General features: G+C 42.7%; 1 protein-coding gene across 4 annotated transcripts in view; it reads left to right on the top strand.

The window, feature by feature from the left end:
* ADAMTS12 (ADAM metallopeptidase with thrombospondin type 1 motif 12) overlaps positions 1–19,921 on the top strand; it is a 390,453-nt gene that overhangs the window by 206,808 nt on the left and 163,724 nt on the right. For all 4 annotated transcript variants that reach the window (XM_029218869.1, XM_029218871.1, XM_029218872.1 and 1 more), the window contains exons 4-5: positions 13,281–13,477; positions 14,418–14,501. In XM_029218869.1, coding sequence (XP_029074702.1) covers positions 13,281–13,477; positions 14,418–14,501 — 281 coding nt within the window. The remainder of the gene's footprint in view (positions 1–13,280; positions 13,478–14,417; positions 14,502–19,921) is intronic.

Genomic DNA, 19,921 nt, shown 5'->3' with positions numbered 1-19,921 from the left:
AGCGGCTCCTTTAACCCCGTCCTGTCTGAGCCAAGAAAAGACACCCTCAGACGAGCTACACGCAGAGGCGGGGCCAAATCCAAAGCTGAGCCCCAGGAGTTGTGCGAACTAAGAAGAGAAAGGGAAATCTCTCCCAGCAGCCTCAGGAGCAGAGGATTAAATCTCCACAATCAGCTTGATGTACCTGCATCTGTGGAATACCTGAATAGACAATGAGTCATCCCAAATTGAGGAGGTGGACTTTAGGAGCAACGATACATATATTTTTTTCCTTTTTCTCTATTTGTGAGAGTGTATGTGTATGCTTCTTTGTGTGATTTTGCCTGTGTAGCTTCGCCTTTACCATTTGTCTTAGGGTTCTGTCTGTCCGTGTTTTTAGTGTAATTTTTAGCACTTGTTATCATTGTTGGATTTGTTTTCTGGTTTGGTTGCTCTCTTCTTTCCTTCTTTCTTTTTTTTTAATTAGTTTTTAATTTTTAAAAAATTTTTAATAATTTTTATTTTCTCTTTTAATAACTTTATTTTATTTTGTTTCCTTTTTTCTTTTTTTCTCCCTTTACTTCTGAGCCGTGTGGCTGACACAGTCTTGGTACACCGAGTGGGTGTCAGGCCTGTGACTCTGAGGTGGGAGAGCCGAGTTCAGGACATTGGTCCACCAGAGACCTCCCAGCTCCACATAGTATCAAACAGTGAAAGCTCGCCGAGAAACCTCCATCTCAACACTAAGACTCAGCACCACTCAACGACCAGCAAGCTACAGCGCTGAACACCCCGTGCCAAACAACTAGCAAGGCAGGAACACAACCACACCCATTAGCAGAGAGGCTGCCTAAAATCATAATAAGGTCACAGACACCCCAAAACACACTACCGGATGCAGCACTGACCACCAGAAACACAAGATCCAGGCTCATCCACTGGAACACAGGCAGCAGTCCCCTCCACCAGGAAGCCTACACAACCCACTGAACCAAGCTCAGCCACTGGGGGCAGGCACCAAAAACAACGGGAAGTACAAACCTGCAGCCTGCGAAAAGGAGACCCCAAACACAGTAAGTTAAGCAAAATTAGAAGACAGAGAAACACACAGAAGATGAAGGAGCAAGATAAAAACCCACCAGACCTAACAAATGAAGAGGCAAGAGGCAGTCTACCTGAAAAGGAATTCAGAGTAATGATAGTAAAGATGATCCAAAATCTTGGAAATAGAATGGAGAAAATACAAGAAACTTTTAACAAGGACCTAGAAAAACTAAAGAGCAAACAATGATGAACAACACAATAAATGAAATTAAAAATTCTCTAGAAGGAATCAAGAGCAGAATAACTGAGGCAGAAGAATGGATAAGTGACAAGGAAGAAAAAATAGTGGAAATAACTATTGCAGAGCAGAATAAAGAAAAAAGAATTGAGGACAGGGCTTCCCTGGTGGCGCAGTGGTTGAGAGTCCACCTGCCGATGCAGGGGACACGGGTTCGTGCCCCGGTCAGGGAAGATCCCACATGCCGCGGAGCAGCTGGGCCCATGAGCCATGGCAGCTGAGCCTGCGTGTCCAGAGCCTGTGCTCCGCAACGGGAGAGGCCACAACAGTGAGAGGCCCGCGTACCGCAGGCAAAAAAAATAAACACATGGAGGCTAAATAATACACTACTTAATAACCAAGATATCACTGCAGAAATCAAAGAGGAAATAAAAAAATACCTAGAAACAAATGACAGTGCAAAAAAAATGACCCAAAACCTATGGGATGCAGCAAAAGCAGTTTAAGAGAGAAGTTTATAACAATACAATCCTACCTCAAGAAGTAAGAAACATCTCAAATAAACAATCTAATCTTACACCTAAAGCAGTTAAACAGATAAGAACAAGAAACCCCTAAGTTAGCAGAAGGAAAGAAATCATAAAGATCAGATCAGAAATAAATGAAAAAAATGAAGGAAACAGTATCAAAGATCAATAAAACTAAAAGCTGGTCCTTTGAGAAGATAAACAAAATGGATAAACATTAGCCAGACTCATCAAGAAAAAAAGGGAGAAGACTCCAATCAACAGAATTAGAAATGGAAAAGGAGAAGTAACAACTGACACTGCAGAAATACAAAGGATCATGAGAGATTACTACAAGCAACTCTATGCCAATAAAATGGACAACCTGGAAGAAATGGACAAATTCTTAGAAAAGCACAACATTGTGAGACTGAACCAGGAAGAAATAGAAAATATACACAGACCAATGACAAGCACTGAAATTGAGACTGTGATTAAAAATCTTCCAACAAACAAAAGCCCAGGACCAGATGGCTTCACAGGCGAATTCTATCAAACATTTAGAGAACAGCTAACACCTATCCTTCTCAAGCTCTTCCAAAATACAGCGGAGGGAGGAACAGTCTGAATCTCACTCTATGAGACCACCATCACGCTTATACCAAAACCAGACACAGATGTCAGACAGAAAGAAAACTACAGGTTAATATCACTGATGAACGTACATGCAAAAATCCTCAACAAAATACTAGCAGACAGGGCTTCTCTGGTGGCTCAGTGGTTGAGGGTCCGCCTGCCGATGCAGGGTACACGGGTTCATGCCCCGGTCTGGGAGGGTCCCACATGCTGCGGAGCCGCTGGGCCCGTGGGCCGTGGCCGCTGGGCGTGCGTGTCCGGAGCATGTGCTCCGCGACAGGAGAGGCCACAGCAGTGGGAGGCCCATGTACCACCAAAAAAAAAAAAAAAACTACTAGCAGACAGAATCCAACAGCACATTAAAGGATCATACATGAGAATCAAGTGGGTTTTATCCCAGGAATCCAAGGATTCTTCAATATACGCGAAACAATCAATGTGATACACTCTAACAAGCTGAAGGATTAAAAAACCTATGATCTTCTCAAGAGATGCAGAAGAAGCTTTTGACCAAATGCAACACTGATTTATGCTAAAAACCCTCCAGAAAGTAAGCATAGAGGGAACTTACCTCAACATAATAAAGGCCATATATGACAAACGCACAGCCAACATCGTTCTCAATGGGGAAAAAATGAAACCATTTCCTCTTAGATCAGTAAAAAGACAAGGTTGCCCACTCTCACCACTGTTACTCAACATAGTTTTGGAAGTTTAACCATGGCAATCAGTGAAGAATAAGAAATAAATGGAATCCAAATCGGAAAAGAAGAAGTAACGCTGTCAGTGTTTGCAAACGACATACTATACATAGCGAATGCTAAAGACTCTACCAGCAACTACTAGAGCTAATCAATGAATTTGGTAACGTTGCGGGATACAAAATTAATGCACAGAAATCTCTTGCATTCCTATACACTAATGATGAAAAATCTGAAAGAGAAATTAAGGAAACCCTCCCATTTACTGCAACAAAAAAAATAAAATACCTTAGAATAAACCCACCTAAGGAGACAAAGGACCTATATGAAGAAAACAAAAGGCCTATATGCAGAAAATTATAAGACACTGATGAAAGAAATTAAAGATGATACAAACAGATGGAGAGATATACCATGTTCTTGGATTTGGAAGAATGAACACTGTGAAAATGACTGTACTACCCAAAGCAATCTACAGAGTCAATGCAATCCCTATAAAACTACCAATGGCATTTTTCACAGAACTAGAACCAAAAATTTCACAATTTGTATGGAGACACAAAAGACCCTGAATAGCTAAAGCAATCTTGAGAAAGAAAAACGGAGCAGGAGGAATCAGACTCCCTCACTTCAAACTATACTACAAAGCTACAGTAATAAAGACAGTATGGTACTGGCTCAAAAACAGAAATATAGATAAATGGAACAGGACCGAAAGCCCAGAGATAAACCCACACACATATGGTCACCTTATCTTTGATAAAGGAGGCAAGAATGTACAATGGAGAAAAGACAGCCTCTTCAATAAGTGGTGCTGGGAAAACTGGATAGCTACATGTAAAAGAATGAAATTAGAACACTCCCTAACACCATGCACAAAAATAAACTCAAAATGTATTAAAGACCTCAATGTAAGGCCAGACACTATAAAACTCTTAGGTGAAAACTTAGGCAGAACACTCTCTGACATAAATCACAGCAAGATCCTTTTTGACCCACCTCCTAGAGAAATGGAAATAAAAACAAAAATAAACAAATGGGACCTAATGAAACTTAAAAGTTTTTGCACAGCAAAGGAAACCATAAACAAGACCAAAAGACAACCCTCAGAATGGGAGAATATATTTGCAAATGAAGCAGCTGACAAAGGATTAATCTGCAAAATTTACAGGCATCTCATCCAGCTCAATATCAGAAAAAGAAACAACCCAATCCAAAAATGGGCAGAAGACCTAAATAGACATTTCTCCAAAGAAGATATACAGATTGCCAACAAACACATGAAAGAATGTTCAACATCATTAATCATTAGACAAATGCAAATCAAAACTACAATGAGGTACCACCCCATACCAGTCAGAATGGCCATCATCAGAAAATCTACAAACAGTAAATGCTGGAGAGGGTGTGGGGAAAAGGGAACCCTCTTGCACTGTTGGTGGGAATGTAAATTGATACAGCCACTTTGGAGAACAGCATGGAGGTTCCTTATAAATCTAAAAATAGAACTGCCATATGACCCAGCAATCCCACTACTGGGCATATACCCTGAGAAAACCATAATTCAAAAAGAGACATGTACCACAATGTTCATTGTAGCTCTATTTACAATAGCCAGGACATGGAAGCAACCTAAGTGTCCATCAACAGATGAATGGATAAAGAAGATGTGGCACATATATACAATGGAATATTACTCAGCCATAAAAAGAAACGAAATTGAGTTATTTGTAGTGAGGTGTATGGACCTAGAGTCTGTCATACAGAGTGAAGTAAATCAGAATGAGATAAACAAATACTGTATGCTAACACATATATATGGAATCTAAAAACAAGAAAGCAAAAATGGTTCTGAAGAACCTAGGGGCAGGACAGGAATAAAGACGCAGACTTAGGGAGTGTACTTGAGGACACAGAGAGGGGCAAGTGTAAGCTGGGATGAAGTGAGTGAGTGGCGTGGACTTATATATACTACCAAATGTAAAATGGATAGCTGGAGGGAAGCAGCCGCATAGCACAGGGAGAGCAGCTCGGTGCTCTGTGACCACCTAGAGAGGTGAGATAGGGAGAGTGGGAGGGATTTGCAGGAGGGAGGAGATATGGGGATATATGTATATGTATAGCTGATTCACTTTGCTATAAAGCAGAAACTAACACACCATTGTAAAGCAATTATACTCCAATAAAGATGTTAAAAATTAAATTATTTAATTAAATAATATACTAATGGATTAAATTGTTTTATAAATTCTCTTTCTGATTGACTCTCCAGAGAGATCTTAAACCCTCCCTTTCACTTATACTTGATTTGATTATGTTGTTATTTGGGGAAGTTTCACATTTCCAAAATGGTCCCTCATTTCCTCTTTTTTTTTTTTTTTTTTTTTTGGCATGTTCTGAATAAACTTAGGGCTTTGTAAGGCAAGACCAGTCAGCCTTTGGAGAGTATATTTCATTTTATTTTTTCAAGTTCTCTTATTTATGTCCACAGTCCTAAACCTGGGGGGTTCTTTCTTTTGACGTATACTAGTTACTAATACTTAGTTTATGTAACTGCACTTGTTTGTCTTTAAAGACAGCTGTTTTTACTTTATTAGTGACCAGTTTTGAGAAATGGATAGTCTATTACCGAAGTGTAAAAATATTTTTAGTCCCCAGTGAATGAGGTAAATTTTTTTTTTTTTTTTTTACTGAAAATAAGCTCCCTGGCTGAGGCATTTTTTTTTAACATCTTTATTGGAGTATAATTGCTTTACAATGGTGTGTTAGTTTCTACTTTATAACAAAGTGAATCAGTTATACATATACATATGTTCCCGTATCTCTTCCCTCTTGCATCTCCCTCCCTCCCACCCTCCCTATCCCACCCCTCTAGGTGGTCACAAACCACGGAGCTGATCTCCCTGTGCTATGCAGCTGCTTCCCACTAGCTATCTATTTTATGTTTGGTAGTGTATATATGTCCATGCCACTCTCTCACTTTGTCACAGCTTACCCTTCCCCCTCCCCATATCCTCAAGTCCATTCTCTAGTAGGTCTGTGTCTTTATTCCCGTCTTACCCCTAGGTTCTGCATGACATTTTTTTTTCTTTCTTAGATTCCATATATATGTGTTAGAATATGGTATTTGTTTTTCTCTTTCTGACGTACTTCACTCTGTATGACAGTCTCTAGGTCCATCCACCTCACTACAAATAACTCAATTTTGTTTCCTTTTATGGCTGAGTAATATTCCATTGTATATATGTGCCACATCTTCTTTATCCATTCATCTGTTGATGGACACTTAGGTTGCTTCCATGTCCTGGCTATTGTAAATAGAGCTGCAATGAACATTGTGATACATGACTCTTTGTGAATTATGGTTTTCTCAGGGTATATGCCCAGTAGTGGGATTGCTGGGTCATATGGTAATTCTATTTTTAGTTTTTTAAGGAACCTTCATACTGTTTTCCATAGTGGCTGTATCAGTTTACATTCCTACCAACAGTGCAAGAGGGTTCCCTTTTCTCCACACCCTCTCCAGCATTTATTGTTTGTAGATCTTTTGATGATGGCCATTCTGACTGGTGTGAGGTGATATCTCATTGTAGTTTTGATTTGCATTTCTCTAATGATTAGTGATGTTGGGCATTCTTTCATGTGTTTGTTGGCAATCTGTATATCTTCTTTGGAGAAATGTCTATTTAGGTCTTCTGCCCATTTTTGGATTGGGTTGTTTGTTTTTTTGTTATTGAACTGCATGAGCTGCTTGTAAATTTTGGAGATTAATCCATTGTCAGTTGCTTCATTTGCAAATATATTCTCCCATTCTGAGGGTTGTCTTTCGGTCTTGTTTATGGTTTCCTTTGCTGTGCAAAATCTGGGAGATTTTAAATCTATCCAAAGCCAGCCTGAAGAGGTGAACAGGTCTGGCAGCTCAGCCATCATTGCTAAAGGACATGGCTCCAGCATTGACCTTCAGCTCTGTTAGGAAAGGCCACAGTGTTCTGCCAAGAAGGGGATCTGGTTGCAAGTATGTGATGGCAGCCAGCTGCTGACAGTGGTGCATGGGCAATGGAAAGATGTGTTGGCTCAACTCTGACAACACCAGAGCTGACAGGTCCCTGAGAGATGGTGATATCTAGTGGCTTAAAGTTGTGTTGTGTGGAATCCCCCTCAGGGTCATCTGCCACAACCCAGTGATCAGAGCCACTTTCTTTTCTTTGCTTTTTGCGTAATCTTTGTTTGAAGAAAGGGTTCCATAAGTGAAATAAAATTTTAAAGTGGGAGTTCAGTTCATTTTCCTCATTACATTGGGGTGGAGTTGGGGGGACCAGTGATGAGAACATTTGTCCATGGTCACAGAACTTGCCGGTGGCTCAGTGCAGAAGTGGTTCAGACCAGGCCCATAGGGAGTGAGTCCCATAGGGAGTGGGCCTGGACAAAGTGTCTAGGGCCTGTCACACTTAAGATATTCTTCTTCCCTTTTCCAGGCAAGTGGCGCCTGGGAATTCCACCCCCATCTCTATGCCACCCATCTAAATAAGATTCAGACTGACTCACCTAAAATGCTCACCTGCTGCTTAGTGGCTATGAGACTTTGAACAAATTTGAATAAATATAACCTCTTCGAATCTCATTTTTCTCACTTAAAAATGGCAATAATAAGACTTACCTCAAAACTTGTTGAGAATTAAATACAGTTGGCCCTCCCTATCTGAAGGTTCAGCCAACCACAGATTCAGCCAACCTTAGATGGAAAATACTCCAGAAAAAAAGGAAAAACTCCAGAAAATTCCAGAAATCAAAATTTGGATTTGTTGCTCACTGGCAACTATTTGCATAGCATGTAATTGTATTTATAACTATTTACATAGCACTTACATTATATTAGGTATTACAAGTAATCTAGAGATGATTTAAAGTATACAGGAGGATGTGCATAGGTTATATGCAAATATGATGTCATTGTATATAAATGACTTGAATATTCATGGATATTGGCATCTGCAGGGGCTCCTGGAACCAATTCCCTGTGGATACAGAAGGGTGACTGTAATAAATGTCAGATCTGAAAAAATGTTCATCACAGGCCTGGCTCTTGATAGGTGCTCCGTCAGAGGTGGGCATTAGTGCTTGTGTTCTTCCTGAGTTGTGTTTCAGGAAACTCACTCATGCTGGTGGCAGGAAGGTGGGAACAAGGGTACTAGGTCTCACTTATCTGGAAGCTATAGAATATGTGCCACAGGCCTGGCAAAGATTAACTTGAGAGGATCTTCTTGGGGGAAACTGGATCTCAAACCTGGCAGTCGGTACAATTCATGGCCAATTTCCAATTAATGGTAAACAGTTCTAAGCTAGTCAGAAATCTTCCTTCTCCATGGGAGCTCTGCGTATGAGGCAGCAGAAGAGAATCCAGATGAGGGAAGAGCTGAGTTGGGGTAGGAGGCAGAACCTGGAGCAATTCCCTAAGCAGAAGAGGTAGCTTCTTGAAGCTACCAGCATGCTAAAAAGGCACCCTTGAAAGTACAAGAAACTATAATTTCCAGAGTCTACTGCTCTGTGTTCACTTTCCCTGCTGCCTGATAATACTCGAGCTGCCTCCAGGCAACTTCCTCAAGGCTTGGTCTGTTCCTGTCTGAAGGTGACCCTGAGTCTAAGAGAGAGGCGGCAGTTAAAGGCTCCGCTACCTGAGAAAGCTCTAAATGAGAGTGAGCTTTGTGAAGAGCTGCCTAAAGCATTTGGAAAAGGAGAAAAAAAAAAAAAAAAAAAAAAAGCTGAATTATTTGTATTTCCCAGGGATCTTCAGGGCCTCTGCTGTGCTAGTGTTCAGGGTGTCCTGGACATCTCAGTGGACCCTGGACACATCCCTGCTCTTCCTTAGCTTCTGGTTTAGGGAAGTCATTCCTGTGTCAGGACAGGAAATCATCTGTACTTACACTGCCCACTTGGCTAGATTTCTTCCCTTAAAAGAAACACTTCCCAGTCTCAGTGTGGAGAATCCTCTAACTGAAACAGTCCTCTCAGGGAGAAAAGTAAACAACTCTTGCAGTTCTTCTTTATTTGTGATTCATAAATCTGTTCCAATTCATCTTTAGTTTTTCCTTCACCCATGCAGCAAGCATTTACTGGGTGTCACTGTTTGCCAAGCACAGTATTAGGCACTGGATACAAAGCTAATGGAGCTCTGGCCCTTTAGGTACTTAATGCCTCACTGGACATTCCCCAAGCAGCAGGATATCACAGCAGGGTAGAAAGTGCTCAGAAGCTATCCCAGCCCGGAAGAGGGATCTCTAAACAGAGTGTGTGTGGTATGGAATGGACTGTGTCCTCCTGAATTTCCCATGTTGAAGCTCTAACCCCCAGTGTGACTGTATTTGGACATAGGGCTTTTAGGAGGAAACTAAGGTTAAATGAAATCATAAGGGTGGGGTCCTAATCCAATTGGATTGGTGGCCATATGAGAAGAGGATGAAAAAGAGATCCCTCTCTCTCTCCACATGCACACAGTGGGAATGTAGCTGTCTGCAAGCCAGGAAAAGAGGTCTCACCAGAGCCTGACCATGCTGGCATCCTGATCTTCCAGCTTCCAGGACCGTGAGAAAGTAAATTTCTGTTGATGGTATTTCGTTGTGGCAGTCTGAGCTAAGATAATATGTGTGTGTGTTTGAAGGGCAGTGGGGCGGTGGGGTGGGGAGATAGGAACTTCCCAGAATTGTTGGCACCTCACCTGCCCCCAAAGCACTGTCCGGCTTTGTCATCAGGCCTTGAAGATAAATGTGTAGGGCTGACTTCTTGTAGTTCATAAAATTTCTTAGCCAAGTCTGGGATGACTTCCTCAGGACTCAGCAAAGTCAGCCTAGATATGTACAGTCCTGTCTCCCAACTCAGTCCCAACAGGGCCCAATTCAAATCCCACCACTTCTGGCACTATCTGTAATAGAACTGATATCTCTCTCCTTGGGAATTATTTGAAACTTGATCATGACATTTTCATATGTTCTTGTTATCTTACACACAGTTAGATTGACTGTCACATAAGTGCAAAGATCATGTCACTTATTTCTTTGCCTCTATTCCTAAGAAGGTAGAGTAGGGCTTGCGCATAGAGCCTGGTCCATGTTGTTGCTGTCACCAGACAGACTTGGCTGGATCTAGGCTCTGTTGTTTACTACGTGACTCTGGGAAAATTATTTAACCTCTTTGAGCTTTGGTTTCCTCATCTGTACTACGGTGATAATATTAGGGCTTATAAGATGGATTTGCTGGCACAGTGAGTGAAGCATTGTGTATAGAGTGCTTAGCACAGGATCTGGCCTTTAGCACATGCTTGGTGTAGGTCTTGTTGAAAACTTTTTGATATTTGTCTTTACCAGACCACGTCTCTCACTTCCATGTTTCCTCCTGCAAGACCATTTACTGAGTGACTCACCTATTTGCTGGAAAAATGAAGATAACCTGATGGGCTTTAAACTCTGTTTCTTAATATCAAGGAGATAAAAGGTAGAGGAGGGAGAGTAGAGAAGGAAAAGTGAGAAAAGAAAGAAAGGTCTGGAAGAAGCAGAGAAATCGCCTTTATTCTACCAGTGTCTTACCTGTGCCGGCCTCCTGCCATTCCTGACCTTAGACACATTTGGGCCTGAGGAGGTGGGAGGGGGGAACCACAGCCAGCCAGGGATCCAAGGCTGCAGCCTGGAGCACAGGGTCCTCTTTAATGAAAGGGCTGTATACTGCACAGTGTCTGCCAACTGCAGTGAGCTGAGGGCTATACAAGGGGGCCAGCGCCCAGGGAAGGGATGCAGAGCCTGTGGAGCCAAGGGAGAGGAGGGGACCGTGTGACCAAGGGCTTTGTGAGGGCACTGGGTTGCCCGGGTAGGTGAGCTTGTGGAGAGCACTGAGCATCCTTGCACCTTGGAGGAGACCCATCCCCACACGGCAAAGACAGGAGACCGAGAGAAGGAGATTGCACCTCACCCATGTTGGTAAGGTTCCTCTACTTGGCCCAGTCTTCTGACACCCCTCCCAGAAGCACAGACCCCACCTGAGCTCAGGGTGGCTTGTTCCCTGGCTTGTGCAGAAAGATTTAGAAACAGGTTGTAGTTTGAAAATGTTCCCATGAGCTTCAAAAAGAGATGAAAGGGTGAGAGACAGGAGGTCAGTAGGGGTTCAGAGTTAGAAACCGTCAGTCAACTCTCTGGAGAGTCCTTAGGGAAGTCATACTTATCCATGCAAAGTAAGGGGAGAAGGAAGATAGAAAGTTGTTCTACCGCAGATGAGGGGTTAACCATCTCCGCGTTTGTAAGTCTTCACAGCACTTCCCCCTAAGGTTTCTGCAATCCTGAATTATTTTTCAAAAGTCTCATATCAAAGTACAGCTTTATTATTTTCAAGGAAAACTCACAATAATAGAATTTGAATTTATTTAGCCCTATGGTCATGTGTCATTTCTTTTGTAAATATTACTCAGTGTAGTGTGTTCTAACTTCACATAGAAAGCAAAACTGAGGAACCAGGATGGGTTACGTAGCAAACCAGTGTAATCAGGTCTACAATCCAGAGAGCACTGTGGGGGGAGGAGAGGATATGGCTTTAGTTGTCCCTATTCCATGTCCGAGGCAGGGCCTCAGGAGGAGGTGTGGGTGGGGAGAGGAGAGGATATGGTTTCAGTTGTCCCTATTCCATGTCTGAGGCAGGGCCTCAGGAGGAGGTGTGGTTCTAGACTCGGAGGAACAGAACCAGACTAATAAGTGGAAATGCCAGGGAGGAGGTTCCAGCTCACTGCAGGAGAGAACTGTGAGTTGGTGCGTGCCCCCAGCACCGGAAGTATTCAAGCTGAGGCTGGGTGGCCATCACCAGAGAGGAGGAAGCGGGTGTGAGCTTTGCTGTTCTGCTCTCCTGTTCGGCACCGCCCAGCGGTCCAGGGTGCCGATGAGAGTAGGTAGCAGGTGTGTGGCTGTCTTCCTGATAGAAATCTTCAAAGACTGAGACTGCTTCTCCATCAGCCCAGGCTCCTTTCCTTATTTACTCTTTTGGTAAATTGATCTTTTGTCAACTCTCTAAACCATTCTGAGCCCACTGAAACCTTTTAGACTTGACCACCACTTGGGTTAAACTTCCCAATGTGTGAAGTAGCACTTTATTCTTATTTTGGTTTTAAATAGACCTCTTTCAGGTTTCAAGGAGGTGCTTCTCAAACTTCTGGGAGTTTGAGAATGATTCTAATTCTCTTCATGATTCTACAGCCTCTTCTGGGTTTTGCCTTCCAGACTATGATCCTCATATATTGTCTTTTCCATACTTAAACCTATGAGTCACCTTGAGAGTTTTACTGTGCTTCGCTAGATCTTTTCCAGCTTTTTAAAAATACCGTCGTGAAGTAGGATATCCTGAACCACATGCAGCTTTTCCAGCTTACATTTCTGCAGTTTTATGCATATTTACTCTGTGGGAGGCAGTGTGGTGTATATGAAAATGCGTGATTTTAGGGCATAGAAAATCCTGGATCTTCCGTGGATGTTATGGGCTGTGTGACTTTGGGGAGTTATTTAACCAGCCACTTTGAGCATCAGTTTCCGCATTTGCAAGATGGAGATAGCAGTAGGCACCTCAGATGTTCATGAGGATAAACAACTTGGCTTTTTTTTTTTAATATTTATTTATTTGGCTGCACTGGGTCTTAGTTGAGGCACGCGGGATCTTCGTTGCCGCATGCAGGATCTTTAGTTGCAGCATGCGGGATCTAGTTCCCTGACCAGGGATGGAACCCAGGCCCCCTGCACTGGGAGTGTGGAGTCCTAACCACTGGACCACCAGGGAAGTCCTGCAACTTAGCATTTTAAAGCCTAGTACCCTGCCTTGCGTTCAGTAAGCCCTGAATAATTTAGAGGAGAAGGAGAAGAAAGTTCCCATTCTTGATTATAATATCTTTTTAATGAGGGACCTATTTAATGAAACAGGTAATAATTATTTCAGAGCAGTATATTTGAACCTCCCTGTCATATTCCAATTTCACTTATCTGGGTCATATTCATTTAAACTGATCTCTTCTTCCATTCCAGTCAAATAGATAAGAATGTTGTATTCATGCATTATTAAACATAACTTAAACTTACAGCCCTGCATCTTTATAAACATAAGTGAGTAATATGTGAGAGAGATAGAGAATGAACCCCCTATCTTCTGGTTAATGTTTAGACAGTCTTGGCACCTCCCAGAAGCAAGAGCTACAGCGAGAGAAGTGGGAGAGGAGCAAGCTGCCAGGCAGAAGCCTCTCTCGGCGTTCCATCAGCAAGGAGAGGTGGGTGGAGACACTGGTGGTGGCCGACACGAAGATGATTGAGTACCATGGGAGCGAGAATGTGGAGTCCTATATCCTCACCATCATGAACATGGTACGTCAGACCACGTGGGGACAGGGGCAGCTGGTAAATAGATACCACTAGAGATGCTCCATCCCCCAAATAAGAGACCTTCTTTTGATCCCTTTTTTTTTTTTTTTTTTTTTTTTTGCGGTACGCTGGCCTCGCACTGTTGTGGCCTCTCCTGTTGTGGAGCACAGGCTCCGGATGCGCAGGCTCAGAGGCCATGGTTCACAGGCCCAGCCGCTCCGCGGCATGCGGGATCTTCCCGGACCGGGGCACGAACCTGTGTCCCCTGCATTGGCAGGCGGACTCTCAACCACTGCGCCACCAGGGAAGCCCCCTTTATTTTTTTATTTTTATTTATTTATTTTTTGGCTGCACAGCTTTTAGGATCTTAGTGCCCCGACCAGGGATTGAACCGGGCCCTTGGCCCTGAAAGCGCAGAGTCCTAACCACTGGACTACCAGGGAATTCCCTGGTCCTTTTAATATATATATATGTATATATTTGTTTTTATATTTATAAATATATTCCATGCCTAGATAATTAAGGACAAATTATTCTTTCTCTTAAAAACAAGCATCCTAGGAAAACTTATGTATCATGTACATTTTCTACTAGTTACTTATCAAGTGACTCATTTTAGTATGATTTTTTCCTCACTGATTTATATAAGTTCACAAATGAGGAAACTGAGACAAAGAACTAGAACATGATTTCTTCAAGGTAGTTGGAGCTAGAATTGGAATAAAGTTAAGGACCCCTAATTTGAAGCTTCCGTTTTGCCTTGTAATGCTTCCTGCTTTCCCACGTGGCCGTATCTCACTCATCTTTGCACTCCACCAAAAATTCCTGATCTATAAGATAAGGAATTATTTCAAGTACATTACAGTTCTGTTTCTTCCCCTCCTCCAGCATTTATCTGTTCTCTGTTCATGTGAGGCTAACTGTTTTCCATTTCTGACTCTAGGTCACTGGGTTGTTCCATAACCCAAGCATTGGCAATGCAATTCACATCGTTGTGGTTCGGCTCATTCTACTTGAAGAAGAAGAGGTAAGGAATAGTTTCCCCACCGGTCTTGTGACCTGGCTCTTCACACTCCCTACCTGCTTCCTTCAGAAGAGCTGTGGATGGACAAGAAAGAGGGTACCAGAAAGATGTTTGGAAGCCCATCCGTGTTATTTTCTTGGGAATTCAGGGATGTCAAGTGGGAGATAGAGAACGTTTCCAAGATATACAGACTTGAAATCACCTGACGGTCTTTGTATCTACTAACTCACAAATCAGATTGACAGCAGTGACTAAGAATGTTCCACAGTGGAAACAGACTAAATCATGTTATGGCTGGGTGATTCAAATAAAAGTTAGGAGAGACATGGAAATACTGAACATTTTACACCGTTTATTTACCTCTTGCATATTAATACATGTCTCTCGGATCTGGGCCCGCTTGTCTCTCCGCAATTTTACTTGGGGATTCTGTCTCTTCTCAGAGACTTAGAGATCATGTGTATGCTGAAACTCAACTGATACCTCAAGCCCAGACCTCCTACTTGAGCTCCAGACTTACATCCAGTTGCTTATTTGACATCTCAACCTGGATGTGTTCTAATCCACTTGAACTTGGAAACTTAGTCCAAAGTGGAATTCTCGATTACTCCCTGCCCGAATCATCTCAGCCCTACCTTCCACCCTTCCCCTACCCTCCATCTTACCCATCTCAGTAAACGGTGCTATTGTGCACTGTTACATAAGCCTGGGAGTCACTCTTGCTTCCCTCCTTTCTTATCTTCCACGTTCCACAGCAAGGCCCACCGTGCTCCTACCTTCAAAGTGCATCTCAAAATCACCCACTGTTCATCATGTCCACAGTCATTGTGTTGGTTTATGGCTTTTATCATATCCTGCCTAGACTACCACAGTGAGATCCCAAATGCTCTTCCTATCTTAAGCCTTCCCTGACACCCCCAGCACCCTAATCCAATCTCTGCGTAGCAGTTAGAATGGCAATTTTAAATACAAATTGAGTTGCTCCACTGAGCAAAACTATTTAATGGATTTATGTTGTTTTTAGAACAAATTCAGCATTTCTTACTGCGTCCTGCAGAGACATTCACGGTCTAGCCTCCGTCCACCTTTCCATTTTCTCCTTGTGTCACTCTCTGCCTCGCTTACCCCCCCTCCCCCCCATCCGCCCCCCCCCCGCCCCCGCACTGGACTTCAGATAGGCTCCAGAACACGCAAGGCCCCCGTCAGCCTCATGGCCTATGCACTTGAGGTTCCCAGTGCCTGCATCACCCCTGCCCTGGCTCTGCTCATGGCTGGCACCTTCTCACCTCTCAGGCCTCTGTTGAAATGCTGCCTCTTCAGAGAGGTCTCAATGACCAGCCTACCCAAAGCTGGTCCCACTTAACTGTTCTCCATCACAGAAAGTGATTTACTTCCTTTATTGATACCACTCTTGCAATTCATTAACAGTCTGTGTATTTGTTTTCTCTTTTCTTGTTTATCTCAGCCACCATCAGAATGTGAATTCCATGAGAGCGGTAACTATGTCCCTTTATCCTTGGCTTTGTCTCCAGCACTGAACACAGTGCCTGGCCATGAATGAATGAATAAATAAATGAATGAAGTAAAATTTAGTGAATGACTGAACCAGCCAACCTGATGAAATGACTTTGCAATCTATAGCACTTAGCCAGCAGCTGAGATATGTGAAGAAGGGCACCGTTCAGATCTTCATCAGCAAGAGATCTGAGGTCAAAATGCTCAGGGCAGGGTTGATTGCTTTTGGAGTAGAAGCCTCCAGGCAGAAGATTTTAAAACAACGATCTCTGGAGCCTGATCCTTTTTCCTTCTTCTCCCCTCTACCATCGCTATTTCCCTTAGTCACTCAAGATATACTTTGGGTATCTTGGAATACCGATGGATATATTATTTCCCTTCCTGTAAACCTTTTGTTAAGAAAATTTACCCAAAACTTAGAAACCAGGCAAAACAAAAACTATGTGTCCTTTCAGTGTCTAACATGACCTATCTCACTCTATGGGAATGTAACTTTGTTTGATTATTATTCATGATTGATTAGGGTCTAGACATGGTAAAGTTAGGTGTTAACATGCAGGAAACTGATAGAGTACAAATGGGTTTTGGACAGTAGAGATGGAAATGATTTGTGTCCAGCAAGAAGATAACTCCAAAGACTATGGCTTTATTGGTCTGTGGAACGTTATGTAATTTTGTATCTAATGTAGCAGTCTTAGGCCAGCATTCTTTTTTTTTTTTAACTGACTATAGTTGCATCAGTTTCATGTATCTGCCTTCGAACCAGCTTTGCCATCTTGCCTGTCTCCTTATTAGTGAGTTAAATATATCTTGAACATGCGCTCACTATATATCTGTCTGAGAATTATGTTTTTAACTTTTTGAAAATTATACCTGGATACCTTGGAGGACAAATTTTCACTACTGTATAATGGCCTAGCATATATGCATGCTTAGCTACACGGGGAAAAAAGGAAGGTTCTTCTGGGTGTGGGAAGGAAAAACCTTTACCCTCTGCTGTTTCCACAGCAGCACTAGTGGGAGCTCAACATGTGGCTTCTGTGGATTTGGGGCCCCTTTTAACTCTGTAGCTCTTCATTCCAGGAAACAATGCCGCCAAACTCTCGCTTCCAGTGGAATCCTTTGAAAGAATTGGATTGGCCATTACCTCTCTGACCCCATCACAGTTACATTGTTTTTCCTCTTCCCTTCCTCATTTCGCAAGTGCAATGAGACACAAATGATTTGCTGCAAAAATCCACGGCTTCCTTTCTCCCACTTGCCAAATATCTTCCTCATTCAAGCTTTTATAGAATCTCCAAGGGGTACAAGGTTCATAATTTGACAACAGAATGGCCAGCTCATTGGAGAGTTGCAATTCACAATTCTCATTTTCTTGATTCCCAGATCATGGCTCTAACTATTCTTCACATCTTGGACTAATGAGCAACCCCATCAACAGCAAACAGCAATGATTCCAGCCCTTAACTTATATCAGGGTAGCGGCCACAGGCAGAAAGTACAGTGTGAGGTACTGGAAGGTGACTGCTCTTGAGCAAGGAGACCTGAGTTCGAGTCCTGACTCTGTCATCATCCCGTAGGTAACTCTGAGAAAGTCACATCATTGCTCCATCCCTCCTTTTTTCTTCATCTGTAAATGAGAAGCACGTTGTGGTACGTCAACTCTATGTCTCATGCTGTGCTAGCTGGTGAGGGTACAACTATGAATCAACGTCGTATTTCTGATTCTGAGGAGCTTAGCATCTCCTGCACAAAGGCACAGAATAGAAAATTTCAAATTGAGCTTGTCATGAATACAAAGAAAAGAAAAAGAGTACCTGGGATAAGGAAGGATACTTGGATGTCTATGCTGGGTTTTAGAGGACGAGAAGAAATTAACCTGTGAGGAAGGACATCCCAGGAAGGGGAACCTAGAAGTAGGGACAATAGCCTTAGTGCTTAAACTAAGCACTAAGCATGCATATATGCTAGACCATTTATCTGTGAGAGGCTGTGAACACACCACTGATCATGAACCACAAAATGGGAGGCTCAGAAACCTTGTTGTGAAAAAAGGAGGCAATGAGATTTTGTCGCAGGCAGGAGAGAAAACAGCCGATCGAAACCTGCCCACCTCCGTTCACACCTGGTCTTGTTCCAGTGTTACCTGTCTCTGTGCGTGACATCATCATCCTTCCTGTTGTAGGAGCCAAAGACCCAGAAGGCATCCATGACACCTCCTTCTGCCCCTTCCACCCCGTAGCCAGCCCATCATCATGTACTGACAGTTTTCTCTGACCGTCTCATTTACATCACTTTAATTCAGGATACAGTTATCTCTTTCCTGGGCTATAGTTGTATGTACTTTCTGGTCTGCTTGGATTCCTTTTGATCTTGTTTTCTCATTGCAGCCAGGATGATCTCAAAATGGTAATCTGATTATCTCTACCCTCCTGACACCCCTTTCCAAAGCCCATCCCTGGTTTAAACAATCCAGTGTTTTCCTGATTCCCTCTCTAGTCACTTACTATGCCCTCCTTGCTCTTGAGATAGAGTGATAGTCTTCTACTTATCATGCTTTCTCCTGCTGCTGGTCTTGTTGTTGCCTGGACTGTCTTCCTTTTTGACTTCACTTAGTTAACACCTTCATCCTTCAGATCTCACAGCTCAAGTGTCTCTTGGCTGGGGAAGCCTTCCCTGATGTCCATGCCCAGTAATATTTTATTATATACTCCCACAATACTGCATTTCTCCTTCATAGCACATATCCGAGTTGTAACTTTACATCTATTTGCCTGACACACTTTCCTCCGTTAGTATGTAAGACTGAGTCTGGCAAAGGTTGGGTCTGGTGTTTCTTGCCACTTAGCCCTACTGGTATATAACAGATAAGAGAAAGAGTGAATGAGTGAGGTCAGCAGTCAGTGGGTGAAGATAAGTGGCCAAGTCATGACAAGCCTGTGGCCCCATAAAGGGGTTTGGATCTAATCCTGTGGGAGTCTCTGGCTGATTCCAAACTGAGAGATGAAATGGAGAGAAAGGCATTAGAGAGATGGCTCTGAGGCTCTGTGGGAAGTGACATGAGGTGGGGAACACTGAGGTAGGTCTCTTCCATCAGTGACTTTCTATGGCTCTCATCTTTCTTATTCAAAGTCATACCTGACAGCTAACACCATTTTGGACTTCATTTTCTGTGGTGGGTTCCAGAGACTTGGTGGTTAACCTACATACATAAAATACAGTTTCTCTATGTCAGTTACTGCCATGTAAAAAACCACTGGGGAATTTCACCACATTTTGAGAATAAATTAGTCGGATGCAATACTAATTTGGGAGCATCCTGGAGACGTCTCAGAGAATAGAGGGTCACATTTTGGACCAGTGGAAACTCAGGTACACAAAACCATGAGCTGGAAAGATTTGTCTAGCATATTAAGACATCATGGTGAGATGAGATTGGCCATGTGTTGATAAATTTTGAAGCTAACTGATGGATTCATGGGGATTTATTATACTACTCCTTCCACTTTTGTATATGTTTGAAATTTTCCATAATAAAAAAGTTTTTAAAATTTAAAAAAAAAAAAACATCAGGGGCCAAGAAATCAGAGTGGCTTCAGAGATGAGCCAGCTTGCTCTCTGTCCCATCCTGCCTCCATCCAGCCCTAAATCAAATTCTCATTTCCACTTTATGACCCTCCTATCCTTTGAACTTCCATTCTCCCTCAAGGACTCGGACACAAACTTAACCTTTAGCCCTTTCCACGTTAGACCAACTCATTCAATGGCCTCCCTGCTCTACTTTTGGGCTGGGGTTACGGAGAGGATTGCTCCCTTCCCTCCTACTCTTGTGAGCAGTTAACACTGTAGTGAGCACAGGTTTATAGTCAGTCCCCCCTCTTTCTAGTCATGTAACCTTTGGTAGGTTA

This window comes from Monodon monoceros, unplaced genomic scaffold (genome assembly GCF_005190385.1).
Source record: "Monodon monoceros isolate NGI ecotype Baffin Bay Population unplaced genomic scaffold, NGI_Narwhal_1 Super_Scaffold_12, whole genome shotgun sequence".
Classification (NCBI taxonomy): Eukaryota; Metazoa; Chordata; class Mammalia; order Artiodactyla; family Monodontidae; genus Monodon; species Monodon monoceros.
Note: the sequence above shows the minus strand (reverse complement) of the source record. Positions and strands in the feature narration are given on the sequence as shown.